This window comes from Myxocyprinus asiaticus, chromosome 25 (genome assembly GCF_019703515.2).
Source record: "Myxocyprinus asiaticus isolate MX2 ecotype Aquarium Trade chromosome 25, UBuf_Myxa_2, whole genome shotgun sequence".
In the NCBI taxonomy this organism is placed as follows: domain Eukaryota; kingdom Metazoa; phylum Chordata; class Actinopteri; order Cypriniformes; family Catostomidae; genus Myxocyprinus; species Myxocyprinus asiaticus.
The window spans coordinates 31,907,357-31,927,229 of record NC_059368.1 but is presented as its reverse complement, the minus strand read 5'-3'; the positions used below and the strand labels follow the sequence as shown (position 1 = coordinate 31,927,229).

Genomic DNA, 19,873 nt, shown 5'->3' with positions numbered 1-19,873 from the left:
CTTTTCTTAAAATATTAATAAAGAAATAAAAAAGGTTACAGTGAGGCACTTACATAGGAAGTGAAAGGGGCCAATCCGTAAACGTTAAATTCGAACTATTTCACAAGTACAGCCACAAGACATAATGTTTGTGTGAACATGATTTTACTGTGATAAAATCACTTACAAACCTTTTCTGTGTAAAGTTATATCCAATTTTACAACTTTGTTTCCACAACAATGAACGTTAAACTCCAAAACCACAAAACGAACATAAAAATGACAATTTAATCAGCTTTACAGCACAAATAATACAAGAGTTTTAACAGAAGAATGAATGTAAGTGCTTTTATAAAATGATATGCTTCACATTTCTACCTCCAAATATTGGCCCCATTCACTTTCATTGTAAGTGCCTCACTGTAACCTTGCTTTTTGCTTTTTATTTATTTAAGGAAAGGAGGGGCAGGTCGAAATTAATTTGTGTAGTAATCAACATTATGCTACAAATGTTGAATAAGCTTTACTTGTATTGAACCCGGAATATCCCTTTAACCCCATATAAGGGCTGAAGGTCTTTATACATTTATATCAGTTTTATAAATATTCACAAATAAACTATCAGCTCAACTACAGCACTATGTGTTCACCTAATCTCAAAAATTGCATTTATTTTCCTGTTTTTTACCCGAACGTTAACCCCAAGCTTCCCAAATGCTGTGTTTGATTGACACCTTGTGGAAAAAACATGAATTGTTAAATGCTTTATTAGGATCAATGTTAAATATACATTACTACAATAAAAAGTTCAAAGAAAATGTACAATATAAAATACATTTCTGAGCTACAGTTTCAGACATCTACTTTGTAGTCACTTTAAAACAGCATGGTAAAATAGTTTATTAGTAGCAGGGTTCTACAACATTCAGAATGTTTTAAAAAAATCAGATTCCTGAATTTGAATTGACGTAGTGCACGAGATGCTGAATAGTAAATTCAAAACTGAATTAAAGGAAGTAGAATGAAATTCAAAGAAATACATACAATCCGTAAACATGTTATCGCACAGGCAACCTGTTCTATCTGTTCAGTGATTTTTATTTAACAAGGAACATCTTCTTCTTTAGCAGGGTGCTTATGTTCTGGTGGGCCTGTGTATCTCCTGCCTCTGCTACTTGGAGGGCCGTTTTATTCACATTATTTGTTGCCTGCAGGTTTGCTCGTTCTCCCTGCATCCAGTTCACCAGTCTCAGCACTGCTCCCACATGTCCAGCACGACATGCGCAGTGCAGCGGAGTGTCTTTATTGTTATCCAGGGTGTTGATCTTGGCACCCTTCTCCAGTAGAAGATCCACCAGCAGCTCGTGCCCATGCTCTGCAGCTAAATGTAGAGGAGTCCTCCTCCACACGTTCTTATCATCCACATTCTTGCTCTTAGCAGATGCAAGAAGAACAGTGGCTGTTCTCTCCTTCCCGTTTCTAGCAGCGTAATGCAGTGGGGAACAGCCATCCATGTCCTTTGCTCCAACTTTTGCTTTACTAGCCAGCAGGGCTGAAACTGCCTTGGTGTGTCCTTCCATTGCAGCCAGGTGTAGCGGAGTCTTTTTCTCTTTCTCAGTCGCACTGGCATCACACCCAGCCGCGAGCAGCAGCTGTACGATGCCCACCCCACCGTGTGAAGCCGCCCAGTGCAGGGCTGATCTTCCCTGTTTGTCTTTGACATGAATGTCAGCCTTGCTCTCCAGAAGCTGGGTGACAGCTTCTGTGTGGCCACTCTGGCTTGCAAGGTGCAGGGCGGTGAGCCCATCCTGGGTGACAGAGTTAATTTGAGCCCCCATACGCAACAACAGCGCCATCAAAGCTGGCTGGTTATGTGATGCACTTAGATGCAGAGGGGTCTGGTCCTTAGGGCCATTGATATTGGGGTCTATGCCCTTATCCAGTAATATCTGGAGTTAAATAGAAGATTTCACAGCTGTTAAAATAAGCATGACCTGAAAGGTACATTTAAGTGATCTTTAAAAGTGACCATTGACATTTCTTGTGTAGTGACTTCTGTATTATAGCATTCGGATCTAAGGCCATCTTATTGTAATTGTCTGCTCTAAATATTATTTAGATTTGATTAATAGCTCTAAACAAACAATAAATCGTGTGATATACAAATAATCAAATTTTTAAAAAAGTAATCCACAACAAATTACTAATTACTTATCTAAAATTGTAATCATAAATGCTACTTATAATTAACTACATAAACATTATTTTAGAAATATGTGTAACCCAAGTTGTGTACTTAAGAGTAATTAACTTAAAAAAAAAATCAGTAATTTGATTACACAAATTTAATGTAAAAAAATAAATAAATAATAATAATTGTAGCAAAAATGCAATGCTAGGCATTAGTGGTGGAACATTTTCTATATTAACGCAATGAAGCCTATAAAGTAAATTATAGATGAACTATTCCAAAATATTTTCAGCTGTTTTCTGTGCTGTTTGATCATAAAAAGAAAAAAGAAAACTCATGGTATATGAAAAATACTACATGATGTAAAAATGGGCATTTTTTATTTCTTACATTATACTAGCAAATATATCATTAATGTAAATTAATACTCATTAGTTTTAAACAGTCAAATTTCTTAACTGTTCTTGAATTTAGTCTTTCTGCTTATGACATTTTTTTTTCTTTTGTGTGTTGAATTATGTTGTGAATTCAAAACGTCCCAAAAAAACAAAGTTACCCTAAATGCCCAGAGTTGCAATTTTGCCATTAAAAAAACAAACAAACAAACAAAAAAAAAACATTCACCCTAAAACAACATATTCATAAAAATCATACATTTTATAACCAGTTGTTTCCTAAAAACACTTTCAAGGAGGAGAAAAGAATATCATCAATATCATTGCTTGGCTTTTTGAGGGTTAAATATGATAAAACATTTATTTATAAGATTTAATTCATTTAGCAGTAGAAATGCAGAGGAAACCATTTGCATTCTACTGCCAAGCCATTTACCTGAGCTATTTGCATGCTGCCACTCTGAATAGCCAGGTGAAGGCCAGAGATCTGGTTTGGCAGTCTCTCGTCCAGTCTGGCCTTTTTTGAGACCAGCACTTTGAAGGCCTCCGTGTTTCCCAACTCTGCGGCTAGAAGAATAGGTGTGTATCCAAGCTCATTACAACTATTAACATCTGCACCGTGATCAACAAGTGCAGCTACAACCCTGTCAGAGTTCCTCTGTACTGCTTTAAAAAGAGCTGAGTTTATGTCATTCTGAGACATAGATTTCTGGACATATTGCAAAAACAGAGACAACACTGACTTCCTGTTAAGCTCAAAGGCAGCATCCACGATCACAGAATCCACCTGGGCTCCAGCCTTCAACAACACAGCAGTGGTTTTCTCATTTCCGTGGCTAACAGCGTGATAGAGTGCCGTCTTCCTTTGGCCATCTCTGGTATCTACTAAAGCTCCATTACGCAGAAGAACCTCTGCCAGTGTTGCATCATCCTGTATGGCAGCCATGTGTAGAACCGTTGTCTGATTCTGGAAGTTTTTCTTCTCCTCATGCACTAAAGCTTTGACCGTACTCTCATGTCCTTTTTGTGCAGCCAGATGCATGGGAGTCTTTGAAGCTTGGTCTGTAGCATGGATATCAGCCCCAGCTTTTGCAAGAGCCAGAGCAACAGCAGTGTGGCCCCTCTCTGAAGCTCTGTGTAGGGCAGTACGGCCCTCCCTGTCCATTAAGGTCAGTTTTGCCCCCTGTCTGAGAAGAAAGTATACAATGGCCTCTTTGCCATATTCAGCAGCAGAGTGTAGAAGGGTATCACCTGAAGAGTGAGCAACATTGACATCCATATCTTTGATAAGGTCCTGCAGCAGATAGAGATCACCTGTGGATACAGCTTTGAGGATGGCATTGTGATCATTTACAGGTTTTGGGATTTTGGGGTTTTTTTCAATGGAAGACGTTGCCTCATTCGTTATAGCCTTCAGATGACTTCTCTCAGGGTTGAGTTCTCGGTTTGATTTTGAGTATTTGACAAGACCTTGCTTGTCTTTCTCCAGCAGATATCCAATTAGCTGCCTCCGGGCATCTTTAATGCCCACATTAACCCCACCCACATAAGTTCTCATGTGCTGATAAAGGTCAGGTTCCACTCTTTTTAGACAAGGGTAAAAGAAGATGCGGCAGGCACGCTCTCCTCTTGAGATCAAGATGTTTAACATTCTGGAGTTCTTCTCCTCTCGTGCTGTGATGCTAGACATCAGGGATCGACTGTCAGGTTGAAGAACTCCATTTGCAATGAGGAGGTCCAGCAAATCCTCTGGATTGGAAATTCCACTAACCAGCTCGTTTTTCTTTGTCCGAATCACCTCAATCGCATAGGGATTGGTAAAGCTGGTCGAACCCATGTCATCCTCTGAATGTCTGGCTATGGATTTAATATGGTTCCGAGCTCTGAAGGAAAGCTGTGAGCTTCTGTAGGCAGCTAAAATGTTTGATCATGAATTGAACGTTCTCTACTTTGTCACTTATCACTAAGAACAAATTGTCTCTTAGCAACAAGATATTAAGTAAACAATGGTAAAAATCAACATTACATTTTGAAACTTTTAAAAATGCCTCCCCAAAATAAACTATTAATATGCTTTAAACCATAAACCAATGAGTGCATTTGTAAGGAGGTTTGATAACAGATTTTATGTGTTTTTGTTGCACCTGATGCAATTGCATGGTCACTTTTTCTGTTTAGATTTCCTTCCTTATCTAATATTACACGAAATCTGCTACATGGCTACCGTAACCATGACAGGGATTGTCCTTTGTGTTTGAGTTTACAGTATTAGAACAGTAGAGCCCTTGCAGTTTTCTGGTATTATCAGATACCCTTTTTAAAATGATCTTTGCCGTCAAGTAAAAACTGTAGGGTAAAACGGGGCTAAAGGCTCCACGGGGTAAAAGGCTCCATTGATTTTATTTTCTTCCAAAACACTAAATAGCAACACAAACTACCACAGCACTTTCCTAAACACCTGTTTGTCACTATACACTGGAAAATGTTCCTGTTCCATTAGACCTTTGCGTGTGGTATCTAAAGGCTGATTCTGAGGCAATTTGATCACATTTTTAGTATATTTTTTTTAACTAATGTTACAAATGTATGTAGCTAATGAAAATCCCTGAAATTAACACATTTCTTTTGAGACAAAATACTTATCATTTTCAGTTTTGTTTAAGGTCATTAAATCAAACATTTGTACCCTATTTGTTATGAGTAAACTGTCAGGTTATTGCTTATTAGCAGGGCCATAGTGGCTAATCGGGAGGACCGGGAGAATTTTGGGTGGGCTGCTCAAAAATTGGGCCAGCAGGTCCACAAGTTGATTAAGAAACTTTCAGTCATGTGTTGCATAACAGTTGCCAGCCCTCCATATAATTTAGTAAGGGATCAGAATTGTGCTTCGTATTATAGCGGAAGCAGTCACTACCGTATTTTATCGTCTCACACCCAAACAAATGAGAGGCTGTGAGAGACGAAACATTGACTGTTGCGCCATCACACTTGACAGCAGATGAAGAATCATAGAAGATCCAGCGAGAACAGATACTATTAGCTGAATGGATGACCGTGCTTCAGGTATCAGATCATCACAACTTCAAAACTGACTTTAGTCAGTTAATCTCTGAAGTCCTCATTCCTATCATTGCAGAATGATAATAATAAAATTCTTTATTGTCACAAAATAAAAGCATACTGGCAGTAAATCAGTACAGATGCAACCACACGACACTGTACGACAATAAAGTGACTTTACAGCTCGCAAAAGATTAAACTCAATGAAACAAACTGCTCGGAGTACCTTCAGTATTGTTTTATGCGCTCAAGCCCGATCTTCTTACAGAGACAACATCCAGGGGGACTGGGTAGCTCAGTGAATAAAGACGCTGACTACCACCCCTGGAGTTGTGAGTTCGAATTCAGGGCATGCTGAGTGACTCCAGCCAGGTCTCCTAAGCAACCAAATTGGCCCGGTTGCTAGGGAGGGTAGAGTCACATGGGGTAACCTCCTCATGGTCGCTATAATGTGCTCTCAGTGGGGTGCGTGGTGAGTTGTGCGTGGATGCCGAGTAACGGGCTCAACAATCCAAGTGATAAGATGCGCGGATTGACGGTCTCAGACGCAGAGGCAACTGAGATTCATCCTCTGCCACCCGTATTGAGGCGAGTCAATACGCCACCACAAGAACATAGAGCGCATTGGGAACTGGGCATTCCAAATTGGGGAGAAAAATGGGAGAAAAAAAAGAGACAGTAGCCATATTGCCGGTGTCCATAACATTTACATTCCAAGTAAAAGAAAAGTACGTATTTGTTAATTTTAGTTATTTTTTTTTACTCTTATTGCTGGAATTTGGCTTTTTTTTTTTTTTGTAAATGTAAAGACAATCACTCAGTCACTTGCTATGTTAATTAACATTTCTATAATACAAGGCTCTGAACATTTCAATTGTGAGTCTTTACATCTTGAAATATTTATGTACTGTTACAGTTAAATAGTGTTATTATTTGCTTTAAAATACACTTGGCATTAATTCTTATGTCTAAAGGCTAAAATTTGTTTGTACTTACAATATTTACAGTATTTAAGTATTTATACTTACATTTTGAATGCCATATGTGGTATAAGGACACTGAGAGCTTATAATTTTCTAGTATTTGCATATTTTGTATATTTTATTTTTGCCATGTTCTTGTTTTATCGTTATCATATTCAGACCCCATTCTTTTCATTCTCATTCTTTATGATTTCTACTGATTGTAGGCTTATAACATCATTCTCCTTAATTAGAACACTGACTGCATTTGTAAAAGACATTTAGGATTGTTAATACCAGTATAAATGACTTTGCAATGGCTACTCTTAATACTGTAAGTTATACGATATATTCTGTTGTAACTAAAATATTTGTAGTTAAATACTTTACTAAGTTTTTGCACCTGATAAAGCAAATTGGTCAATGATCAATCCCCCTTTTCCCAAAGTAAAAGTGCACTGAAGGTCTGCCAGTCTTGGAGATTAGTCTGGGCAGTTCAACTTCCCGTAATGCACACACCCACTAGTTCAGATGACGTAGATCTTCCGACCGCTCTCTTGCCTTATATGGATAGGTGCCGATGTTCCGGTATGATGTCATCTTTGCCAAGTTTGGGCAGTGAAATCAGAGGATCCGAAAGATGATCAATATTAATCTGTGTTAGTGACCTGAATGTGATGTGAGACTTTAACTTGCCTTGTTTGTGTATGGTGGCACGCATTAAAAAACAAAGGCAGTCCGGACTTGCGATGTTTAATGTCAGCCTTTTTAAACAATCTGATTGTCAGAGAGTCGTTATGATATCGTTTGTGTAAAAAAGCTGTTGTACTCTGCATATTATATTTACTAATAGTGCTTTTAACGAGCTACCTACTCTGCTTGTCTACTTTCAGATGTAAATGTTGGCTTGTTTCACCATAACGTAGGCTATTCTGTTGAAGCAAGCTCGTTTGTTTTCTGGATGGAGAAGTGAACTCACGGTAAAGCCCGAAAACTGTCCTGTGCAGAATGCAAGGAATGCGACAGACCACACAAGAATGTCGTGCTGTGACTGAGTAGTGGCTTCAGATTTATCAAGCGTGCGGCGACGGCGCCATCTGCTGGTAAAAGAGGTCGAAACGGATGAAAACTAAATTAAGGTAGTAGACAGACACATTAACCGTAGCTGCAAGTGTTGCGTGCTTTCTCTCTCTCTCTCTGTGTTTTCTCCATTTGGTACAGTAATTGTCCCATGTTTTATCACTTTGGTGTTGCATTGTATGATAAGTGTTTATTATGATGATATTGCACTTAAATGGCAAATTCAGTTGTTGCCCTGTTTTCAATATAAAATTATATGTTTTTAGCATAATAATATCAGGTTTAACTTCGTAATAACCAGTCTATCCGTTTAATTGTGCTTTGTTTAATTATTTCAGCCAATCATCAATGTATACCTTTATATTTGTCAAGCTGTTATGAATTCAAATGCATTTGCTGTTATTTGGCTGAACTTTTGGACATCCTCTGCTTCTGCTGGTACACTCAAAAACAAATTTAGTCTATATTTTAAGAATTATGCATTTAAATTTCATAGCAAAATTCCATCAAATTGAAGTGTGTAATTAAAAAAAAATAAAAAAGTAAATGAATAAAACTTAAAAATATTTCGTTTTTTTTTTTCATTATACTTAGACTTTTTTGAAATTGAAATGCACAAATCGTAAAAAAATAAAATAAAAATAATCCATAGCACATTCAAGCCAATATGTGGACAAAAAAATGTTTCGCCCATTTTTAAGATTTACGCATTTCAATTTCATAACTGAATCTGATTGAATTGTGTAATTTTAACACAATTAAATTAGTAAAACTTTAAATATTTTGTTTTTATTTAGTTACAGATTACTCTATTGAGAGTAAGATTACTCAGATTACTTTGAGTCTACTTTGTAAAACAGCTGTATTTTCCAAGATATGCCACTACATGTTTGTCTTAGTATAGACACACACACACACACAAACAAACAAACACACTCTCTATTAAGAACACAGGGACATTGTTTTCGCTTCACATACTTTATTACACTTCATAAATATCGATTAGTTTCTGATGTGCTCAGAAAACAAACATAAAAAATTATAAATTGTAAACTTAAGTACTCCTGGTTGATCTTATTTACAAATAACAATGAGTGAAACCTCATTAATGAACTTTTTAGAAAAAGAAACAGCTGACATTTAACTAACTGAAAGAAAAAGTCAATTCCATTCAGTTTAAGAACAAAAAGTACAATGTAACTCAGGCAGCTTTTGTCAAAAGTTTAGAGGACACGACTTTCTGCTTGGTGCGCCAGACATTTATATCCCTATATTGTATTGTAGTCTTGTCCCCGGCCCTTTTTTGTCCTATAATACTGAGTGCTCCATTTAAGCTTTAGGTCCATGCACAACCTGGTCGAATTGAACAAGGATAAGTCTCTTTTCTCATGTAACAGAGTGAGTCTCTCATGCTCTCCGTCTCTATTGGACCGAGTTTGTGAAGTTTTGTACTCCCCCAAAAGTCCAGTCAGAATACCCTTTTACGCCCCAAAGCGCGAGGCACTCGGCCAGACAGTCCCGGTCCCAGCTGACTATTGCCGGCAGTCATGCTTGACCCGGCCGGCTTACAGACATATAGCCCTTGAAGTTTGTCCATTGCGTCTATTTAAGAGAACTCAAATGTCCTGTCGTCCTTCTCAGAACGTCTGCAGCTGTTGTGTCAGCATAAGCTGGCAGCCGCTGTTGACGTGGTTCATAACTTTCTGCTTGAGCTGTGCCACTTGTTCGCGCAGCATGTTGGCGGTGGACGCCAGCTCCGAGTTCTGCGACTTCAGGGTCTTGACTTTGTCCTCCAGCCGGGAGATCCTCTCCAGTTTCCTCTTCCGGCATTTGGAGGCGGCGATCCGGTTCCTCATGCGCTTTCTCTCGGCTTTAATCCGCTCCTGGCTCTCCATGTCGATGGGGGAGAGAGGGGGAGTCTCGCCGGGCATCTCCGGCACCGTCTGGGGCTCCTCTTTCAGCGCCTGAAGTCTCGGGTGCTGGACGGGCAGTCGCGTGCTCACGGTGTGCTGTGGCGGCGCGGCCGTGTAGCTCATTGCGGGGTTGGCGGCGCTGAAACTCGGGGCCGCCGAGGGCGCGCTGCTGATGGCGGGGTTGAAAGTGTTCAGGTCAGCGTACACCGGCGGATCGGAGCGCACGGCGGAGCTGTACGCCGCGCCACCTGCCATGGATGAGATGGGTGCCATGGTGTTGTTGATGGTCGTTTGGGGAGCAGATGTGACGTTGGGCATGTGTTGGTGATGCAGTTCGGCCAGTGCCCTCACAAACCCCTCCGCGAAGCCCTCCTGCTCGTCCGTCACGTTCTTAGGGCACAGAAACTGAGTCGGGGTCGGCGTTGTGGTGATCAGCCCGTTACTGGACTGGATAATGAGCCTCTCCAGCTCCGGCGAAGCCAGCTTGAGCAGTCCCACGTCCGGAGAGGTGAGGATGTCACTGGCTTTGGCCCGCAGGTGGGGCTTCAAGTTGCCTGCTGGGTCGGTCAGATTCAACGTCATGTTGTGTTTCAGAGCTTTGTGGTTGTATCCAAAAGTAGCGCCGTCATGCTGAGCGAAAGCGCTGTTTAGAGAGTCATCGTAGAAAGTAGTTTCCATCTTGGTAGACATAGAAAAGAAAACGAAACCTTTGACTTCGACCGTCTCTGTTGCGCTTTCACAAGTACCGCGAGCTCTGAGACAAAGTTCGTAAACTCCGCGTCCCGTTAGAAACTTGCTGCGTAAAGCGATCGCCAATGCCCCAAACTCGCCTCGGCGCGCATACAACGCTCTTCCACTGCCGCTGTTGTGCTGTTTTAAGATCTGACTTTTGATAAACAGCGCCGAGCCGAAAAGTTTTGTTTTATATTTCAACCCAGCTTGAGTCTAGATGTTTCACTGTGGCGAGATCTGTATACTCTGAGCTTCTCCAGCGTGGAGGCAAAGCTTATCTGCTACCGCTGCCCCACAAAAATAGCAATGATGTCATGCATACGGGCTCTTATTGGCTGGAGGCGATTTACTGGGCGTTCCACAGTTTTCAGATAAGGCGCGTTGCCTAGACGACCACCCAGAAGATTCTTCTTCTCGCGGTGGCTGATGGGATGAGGTAATGCTGTAAGTCCAAGAAGCGGTGCATTGTGGGATTACGTATTGTTTTTGAATATCTGGTTACCCGCTTAGCTGTTTTTGACCGTGGCGGTGGCGGGATACAAAGGAGCCACGTAATGCATAATGTTTTACTTTTATAAGTTAAACTGTCACTTTTATACACTTCACGACTTTTCCCGTTTGGCCGCTTTAAGAAGAAACGGCAAACTCTTTGTTGCGGTATGTCTGAGAGTTGGGCAATTTCACTTAGGAGTTTCACAAGACGCAGCCTAGTCCATATGGACGGTCAAACCGTTGTTGTTGTTTACACATGTTAGAAAACGCAGTTTTTATGGCGCCAAAAAACAGAGCATTGTACTTCTGTTTTATGTCAAAGTACATCTGCTCTAGTGAATTTCTGTCAGCCAGTGGTTTTGAAAGGGGGAGTATCTTTTAGTGGAGTGACAGTATGCCACAAGGTCCATCGGCCATCCCAGTGACAGTCCCTAGAGATCCTCTCAAAAGTGCATGCACTTCAATAAAACGTCACTTTTTAACATGCAACCGTAAACAACGTGGATTACATCTGGTTAATTAACACTAAAGAAGGGGGAAATTTTCTATGCAATATTTTCACTCAACAAACAGTTGTCTTAAATGTAACTTTAGATGTTATTACATAATTACATATAAAATGGAGTTGGACGCTTGTTTTGTTACTGCATGTTTTTGTGTTGTCTAAGTTGTTGCATCAAAGTATGAGGATACTGTAGAACAGGGGTATCCATTTAAAGTTCCAAGAGGTCCGGTCTCTACATTTTCTTCCCAGCAAAGGCTCAGACAATAGTATGTAGCTTACATGGTGTCATATGGCTATGAAATTATATAATATATATAAACAATTTTTGAATAGTTTTAGAACTTGCCACGTTGGCAGCAATAGTACTTTGTAAAAAAAACAAAAACAAAAAAAAAACAGTCAAAATAGTCTCTTCAGAACTGGGCAGGGATGATGACATTGGGGGCCCAGAGACAGCCAAAGTAATGGGGTCTGAGGGATCTTCCACCAAAAGATTAAAATATTTCATCAAGTCTTCATCAGTCGAGGGCACTTGGATATGAATATTAAAAGATAAGATCAACAGTTCGTTTTGAAGCTGAATGACAGCAGTCCAGTTTTGTGTTTAAATATTTTTACATTCAGAATATATGTGAATGGGACATAGGAGGCTTTTTGATAGATAACAAATACTGTATGGGGGCTCAGGGGTGTCCCCTGAGAGTGAATGTAGACTATAAAAATGTAAAAGTCTGAATGGACCATTTTTTCCTTAAAGTGAGAATCTACTGGGGGCCTGGGTAGCTCAGCGACTGACTACCACACCTGGAGTTGTGAGTTCGAATCCAGGGCGTGCTGAGTAACTCCAGCCAGGTCTCCTAAGCAACCAAATTGGCCCGGTTGCTAGGGAGGGTAGAGTCACATGGGGTAGCCTCCTCGTGGTCACTATAATGTGGTTCGCTCTCGGTTGGGGCGTGTGGTGAGTTATGCGTGGATGCCGCAGAGAATAGTGTGAAGCCTCCACACACGCTATGTCTCCGCGGTAATGCGCTCAACAAGCCACGTGATAAGATGCGCAGATTGACGGTCTCAGACGCGGAGGCAACTGAGATTCGTCCTCCGCCACCCGGATTGAGGCGAGTCACAACGCCACCACAAGGACGCGCATTGGGAATTGGGCATTCCAAGTCTACTAATCTACTAACAACAAACAAGCAATTTACATAACAGTGAAGCATTAAATATCTGTTTGATTAATTAAGGAGAAATAGGCTTTCCTTGCCATGATGACATCTCTGCTTAATTTTCACAAAATTAGAACAAAAATCTGTTTATTATGAAAGGCTGGTAACATGCTGATTAATGAAGCTAAATTTAGACGGAAAAAAACGTTATAATCTTAAGGCAGCACCTTAACTTGTCCTGACACAAACCTGGCTTAGCTGAACCGTCTGAATCACATATCAGTCAGATGAAGATAGTTTCACTTTGCTTCATTTTTGTTTTCTGCAGTGTGTTTAAGCGACAGATGCCAGTCTCTGTAGCGGTGTCTCCGCTACTGTTGTTAAAATAACCGCACCTGCAACTCGTACGTACAGTAAATTAGGCTTTATGCTGCGCCTCATGTCTATAGAGGGGAGAGAGGCAACGCGCGCGCGGAGCGGGAATACAGTGAGTAGCGCTGAACGTGCTTTACTCCATCTCCGCGGGCGAATACACGTATTCTTACATAATCACTTAGCCAGGTGTCAGATAACTAGCACAAAGCTTCAGAGCTCGGTCGGTCCGGACTGAATTGTCCTTGGGTCCGGATCCAGACCGGATTCCGCCTATTGAGTAGGCTACCCCTGCTGTAGAAAGTCTGATTAATTCTATTATTATTATTATTATTATTATTATTATTATTATTTAAGTATGACATGAATTACAAAAAAGTTGCCATTTAAAGTATATGTATAGGACAACACGGTTTTTAGTGAAAAGCTGGATTTATAGACGGTCTCTGACACATTTCACTTTGTTGCCACAGCTCAAGCTCCAGAGCACGTAAACATGACCTTGAGCGCCACTGAATACAGAATATGGCCGTTATCAAAAACGTTATATATAGTTTAAAGTTGACGTCCACGCACATGAATCAGTTTCCCATATATCTTCCTTTTTGTTCAGTTTTTTTCATTTGTAATCAAAAACAAACCTGCTTTAAAGGGTTAGTTCACCCAAAAATGAAAATTAATTCTCTCATCATTTACTCACCCTCTTGCCGATGTGTATGACTTTCTTTCTTCTGCAGAACACAAATGAAGATTATATCTCAGCTCTGTTGGTAAATGGTGACTAAAACTTTGAAGCTCCAGAAAGCACATAAAGGCTGCATAAAATTAATCCATGTGTTTAGAAGTGATATGATAAGTGTGGGTGAGAAATAGATCATTGTTTGAGTCCTTTTTCTAATTTAAATTGTCCTCCCTGTCCAGTAGGGGGCGATATGCATGAAGAATGTGAATTGCCAAAAACAAAAGAAGAACACTTGGAAGGCTGTTTGAAAGTGGACATTTATAGTAAAAAAAGGACTTAAATATTGATCTGTTTCTCACTCACACTTATATCGCTTCTGAAGACATGGATTAAACCACTGGAGTTTTATGGATTACTTTTATTCTGCCTTTATGTGCTTTTTGGGGCTTCAAAGTTCTGGCCACCATTCATTTGCATTGGATGGACCTACAGAGCTGAGATATTCTTCTAAAAATCTTGTGTGTGTTCTGCAGAAGAAAGAAAGTCATACACATTTGGGATGGCATGAGGGTGAGTAAATGATGAGAGCATTTTCATTTTTGGGTAAACTATTCCTTTAAAACAAGTTATGGTGCCCTACTTTAGTTTGAATATAAACCTTACATATGGTAAACATCCCCATATTGCATTTATAACAAAAATACATGCTTAAAAATAATTATACATATAATATGTTATTACATTATTAGGATTGTATTATAATTATTATTATAATTACAACATCATTATTCATGGTAATTTGGTGGACAGCTATAATAAGGTACATTTCTTGGGATCAGTTATGTGTTGAGAACTGCTGAAAAATATTTTGTTTCAAGGTAAAAGATTTTGCATTCTCAGAATTCTGTGTTCAAGGACATATCAAAGTAAATAATATATGGTATGTAATTATTATTTATAATATGAATTATTACAATATAATTATCTCATGGGTCTCTTTAAGGCTAGAGAACGGAATGATACAAATTATTGCTGATAGGTTGCAAGCATACAACACAAATGTTGTGGCTTTTTGATGTTTTATGCAATAGTTACTGTTTGCTTTATTGGAATTTTTATTAATTTAAATTTTTTTTTTTTAATCATTCATAGTTCTGCACAAAGGTCAGATGAGGTTTTTATTGTAAGTTAAATGTCATGACCAGATTCAAGCATCTTGCATCCTCTTTCTGATCACCAGTGTTGTCAGCATCACTGATGGAGGCAGCAGGGGATGTCCAGAGTTATAACAGAGAGGAATCATTTGAGTTTTTGTACTTGACAGAAACTTGTTTGGGCAGCACAACCCACCAAATGTAAAAAATAGCAGCTTGCCCTGAGAAACCGGTTCCTTTACACAGCCTCTACCTGCCTCTTCCAATTTTTAGCTCCTTTCCTTTTGTTCTCACGTCACCTTACTTACTGGTACAGACTGTTACCTCTTTAGGTACACTTCCATTTTAAACCTCGTGTGCAGTGTCATCCAGACAAAACAATTAAACTTAAAGGGAAAGTTCACAAAAAATAAAATTCTGTCATCATTTACTCACCCATATGTTGTTCCAAATCTGTATGACTGTATTTCTTCCATGGAACACAAAAAGAGATGTTAAACAAATTACCATTCAGTTTCATCGCATCTTTTATCCATACAATGAAAGTGAATGGTGACTGAAACTAACATTCTGCCTAACATCTCTTTGTTTTCCACAAAACAAAGAAAGTGTTTTGTGGAAAGTCTTCTTTACTATAAATTCTCCTCCCTGCCAAGTAGGTGATGACCATTCACTTAATTCGCATTGTATGGACCTACAGAGCTTATATATTCTAAAAATCTTTGTTTGTGTTCAGCAGAAGAAAGAAAGTCATACACATCTAGGATGGCATGAGGGTGAGTAAATGATGAGAATTTACATATTTGGGTGAACTATCTCTTTAAACCACCTGCTGTACCTAACATAAACTCTACTTTAGAGTTCTCCAATGGCACTGATGCAGTGTAGAGCAGTTATTTATATTTATAGTGTATGACAGAAACCCCAAAATACATTTTCTTTATTTAATATAACATTTTAATGTATATAAGAGATGCATGATGTTTGTCAAAACTAGTAATATACTGAAATGTCTGAGCCACCCAGGTAGAGGCTGAACCATCGACAATACACCCACCACTCCGCCCTTTCACCCATGGAAAAAGCAATTATTTATACATCACTGTATATACTATAATCTTTAATATGGCTGTTGGGCTAATATCAAATATCCATGGGCTTTGCAAGGTGTGTTTTCTTTGACATAAGGCCTGTCGTTAGTTGCAGTAACTTAGCCCCTGCCCGCCCAGTCGTCTCAGCAGTGGTCCGCCCTTCTATGAGGTTCTTGTGTAAATATCGCCCAGTTACCCGCCTTAGAGACGGTGCTGGAATAATAGCCATTCGCCACATGCTGAAGCTGTGAAAACTGAACACAGCGCAGGATTCATACAAACATACATGCTCACTCAACTGTAATTTGCTGTGTTGTTAATCAGGTTAAAATATTTTATTTTTGTTAAAGGGCGTGTTTGTGTTATAATCTAAATACAACTATGTTTTCCATTACCTGTAGTAAAACAGGAACATTCTGTTTTACTAGAACCTGTCCGTCCATATATAACATACAGTCGCAGCACTGTTCTTGGTTATGACTAATCAGTAAATAAAACCAAAAGGATTATGTTCATTGTTTGTTGTTTATTGTTATTAAATGTTTATTGCATTCACAAAATAATTCTTTATTTACTCAGCTGCTGATGCTGACTTGAAATATGTCATGTAATGCACAGACAAAAAACATACAATAAACATGTTTATGCACTGGAGTCACACTAATGGATAATTTATTTAGAAATGTATTGGACTGTTCAACAAGCCACTGTTAATTATTTTAGCTTACTTAAAAAAAGAAATTCACAATATTATCTCTCCATTCTTGGTTGCTGACTGCCTGTTATTGTATGTTGATTTGTAAAGTGACCTTGAGCATTTGTGAAGATGTTATTATTATTATTAGTAGTAGTAGTAGTAGTAGTAGCAGCAACAGCATCATTAGTAATAATATTAATAATAAAGTATAATTATGTATTAATAATAACTAATAATCATATATGATAAATACATATAGTCAATATTAATTATTATTATTGTTTATTTATTTATTTACATAGCTTATGATCCTGGTTTGATTGTTGTCATATGTATATAAATGCACAAACAAAAAACATGAGACATGTTTATGCATTGGAGTCACTCCAATGTTTATGTTTATGTTTTTTAATTTTAAATTTCAGCTTAAAAAAAAAAAAAATAGTCACAGTATAATGTCTCCATTCTTGGTTGCTGACTGCCTCTTATGGTAAATTGATTGTAAAGTGACCTTAAAGACATTATTATTATTATTATTAATAATAATAATAATAATAATAGTAGTAATAATGTATGTAAAATAATTAATAAATTAATAGATAATTTAAATAATTTATTTTGAGTTTTATTCTTTATTATTATTATTAATATACATTTTCTTTAGAGTCAGAGTTGCTGTACATTTGAGTTTGCACGTTGCACAGAGCTTGAGAGAATATGAGAGCGAGGAACAGCTGCCTGGTCATCTCCCCTGCCCTGCTGCGCCCTTCCCTCTTTTAATGCCAGTCTGTCTAATACCTCATAAAAGCCCATTGTGGTCCCAGGCCTGTCACTGTGCATCTGTAATTAGTGTTCTGTAGTTCATTGCCCTCGAGCCCATGGTCAGAAATCACAAGGGTCCTAATGGAGGGCTGGTCAAAGGTCGTAAAGTAATCCTGTCATATCCGAGCCCATTGTAAGGGCTCCACCACCATCATAACGGTTGTCTCCTGCCTCAGAGTCAGAGTAAATCAGAGTTCTGTCGCTGGCTGGACAGAGTGAAAGAGTACACAGGACAGGTAGCCCTATAGGGGTCATAGGTTTCTTTTTTCTTTTTTCTTCTTTTTTTTATAAGAGAAAAGGCTCTTTTGTGAAGCATGGTTCAGTAGTTCAGAAAGCACCTTTTTACCTAATTTTAGTGATGCTTATAGGGTTAGAGATTTGTTCTGAACCTCAAAATGTGCGGCTTGTTGAGGAATGGTGTGCTAATATTTTTCTAAACTATCAGGCTTACAAATTTCACTTTTGCTTACATTGAAGGATGGACCAGAGCTATATCAAGAGACCAGAGTATGAGAGACTTGGGGTGGACTCTTTTGACTTGGGCCAGTGTGGAGCCCCCTAGTAACTTCACAAAACATCTTAACAACCGCATAGCAGTGTTTTGGCAATCACCCGCAAAATCCTGGCATCATGATGGTGAGTTTTGCATGGGCACCATTCACATTGTCTTCACTTGATGATTCACTTTTTAAAATGTGCATTTGTTTTTACTATAAACATTTTGCACACATCCTAGATATATTTCCAAGTTTTTGTAAGTATAACATGAGGTGTAATCATATTGAGCAGAATTCCTAAATTCCAACTGTATTGTTCAATAGCAGACTTAAAAGACATTTTTAGAAGACTAAATATCTAATCTAAACCAGTTTTGGAAAGCTGTGTCTTCACCTTGGATCGCTTTGTTGAGCCTCTCCTGTAGCATTCCTTTATTCTCCCCTGCACTAATCTTTTATCTTACCTTACTCTCACTCAGTTTGTTTTAGTGTTTCTTAACACATGCCATCGGGACAAAGGCAGAGATGTTTTGAGAAGCATGTTTGTTCATAACTGTGAATTTGAAGCAACTGAAATATTAATACATATTCTCATTCATCTATTCATAAACCCATCTAATTTTGAATTACAGTGAATTAAAAATTTAAAAGCCGGCTGATTGTAAAGGTATGTGGCTTTTCATTCATAACCATTTCTTTGAAAAATAAAATACAAACTGGAGCAGGTGGAGAGGGAGATAAAGCAAAACACTGCCTCCATGTTTGGTGTTGTTACTTAAATACCTTAAAATGAAGCAACTGCCTGATGGACCCTCTAAGTGAGAGGAACACCAATATGGATGACATACAGTGGGCTTCAAACGTTCTCTACTGAAAATGCATCTGTTTTGTTATTTTCATTACAAATTATATTATCAGAATGAAAATATGCATTGAAAAATAAACATGAATTTCTTAGTTGGCCATTTGGCATGTCCGCCATTGCTTTATTGACAGCGTGCATCAAAGCGATGTTATCCTAGCATGATTTGAGAATGTTCCACAGAGCATCTTGTGTGCATCAATGGAAATATGAAAATCTGACTTTTCGTACAAAAGATGTTAACATGGTCAGTCTCACAAATTACCTTAAATTTGATCAGTGACCTAAAATTTTTTGCAGAATCTTAAACATTTCATATTAATTAACATTATACATTAATTTAGTATTAATTTACATCAACTTTTCTTTTTCAATTTTTTAAAATCCCAACATTCTGTTTATTTCAGGTTTAAATAAGATGTCTCCTTTAAAAATGCCTTCCATTGTTTAGAGCTTCAGTTCAAAAGGAGGTTAGCACACCCTTATTCTAATTTACTGTTCTGCAGGCGGACATGTGGTGGACAGTGGTTGGAAATCATGGGATTGATGCGTTTAAGGTATTTATTGTACTTCATCAGGGGCTGAGAAAATACTCGAGCAGACCCACAACTTAACTCTACCAGTCGTAGAGTGGCCACCACATAGTTGGCAGCAGCACGAGACGCTAGCTGACTTTGCCCACTGAGCTAATGTGGAAATATGATAACATCTCTTTCTGCCATGTGCGGAAGAGGGGGGATGCGGTTTGTATGGTTTAGTTGTTATTTTGTCATGTCCAGGTTTTTGTGGCTTCTCTGGAAGGGTTATCTGAGTTCATTGTTCTTTGTCCTAAACTCTTTATTTATACAGTGCTTAGTACAAGTTTCAGGGCAAAACAGTTCCCTGGGGTTCATTCATGCATTCATGTTAAAGAATAAGTTCACCCACAAATGAAAATGATGTGACCTTTCACTCACCCTGTTGTCGTTCAAACCCCATATGACTTTCTTTCTTTTGTGGAACACAAAACGTAATTTTTGGATGATTTGCCACCGGTGTTACAGACATGACAGTTGTGAAATTGGCACATACCTATACAGTACATGATGAGGGAAACCATCCGAAACACTTTGCCTCACTTTGACTTCTGAGACATTGGTATGGTATCCATTAAGGTCACACGACTGAGTAAAGATTAAAATCTCTAGTATTGTCTTGCATGATAACTTCCGGGAAAATTACATT

General features: G+C 38.7%; 2 protein-coding genes across 2 annotated transcripts; both read right to left on the bottom strand.

The window, feature by feature from the left end:
• Positions 1–728: 728 nt before the first annotated feature.
• On the bottom strand, positions 729–4,545 carry caiap (CARD- and ANK-containing Inflammasome Adaptor Protein). Its single transcript, XM_051655231.1, has 2 exons — positions 3,002–4,545; positions 729–1,928 (listed from the first exon to the last, which is right to left on the bottom strand). The coding sequence occupies exons 1-2, from the start codon at positions 4,400–4,402 to the stop codon at positions 1,077–1,079; spliced, it is 2,253 nt and encodes a 750-aa protein (XP_051511191.1). The 5' UTR covers positions 4,403–4,545; the 3' UTR covers positions 729–1,076.
• Positions 4,546–8,608: 4,063 nt separating this feature from the next.
• Positions 8,609–10,576, bottom strand: LOC127416105 (transcription factor Jun-like). Its single transcript, XM_051655254.1, has one exon. It carries the CDS (start codon positions 10,268–10,270, stop codon positions 9,305–9,307), a length of 966 nt encoding a protein of 321 aa, XP_051511214.1. The 5' UTR covers positions 10,271–10,576; the 3' UTR covers positions 8,609–9,304.
• Positions 10,577–19,873: the final 9,297 nt, after the last annotated feature.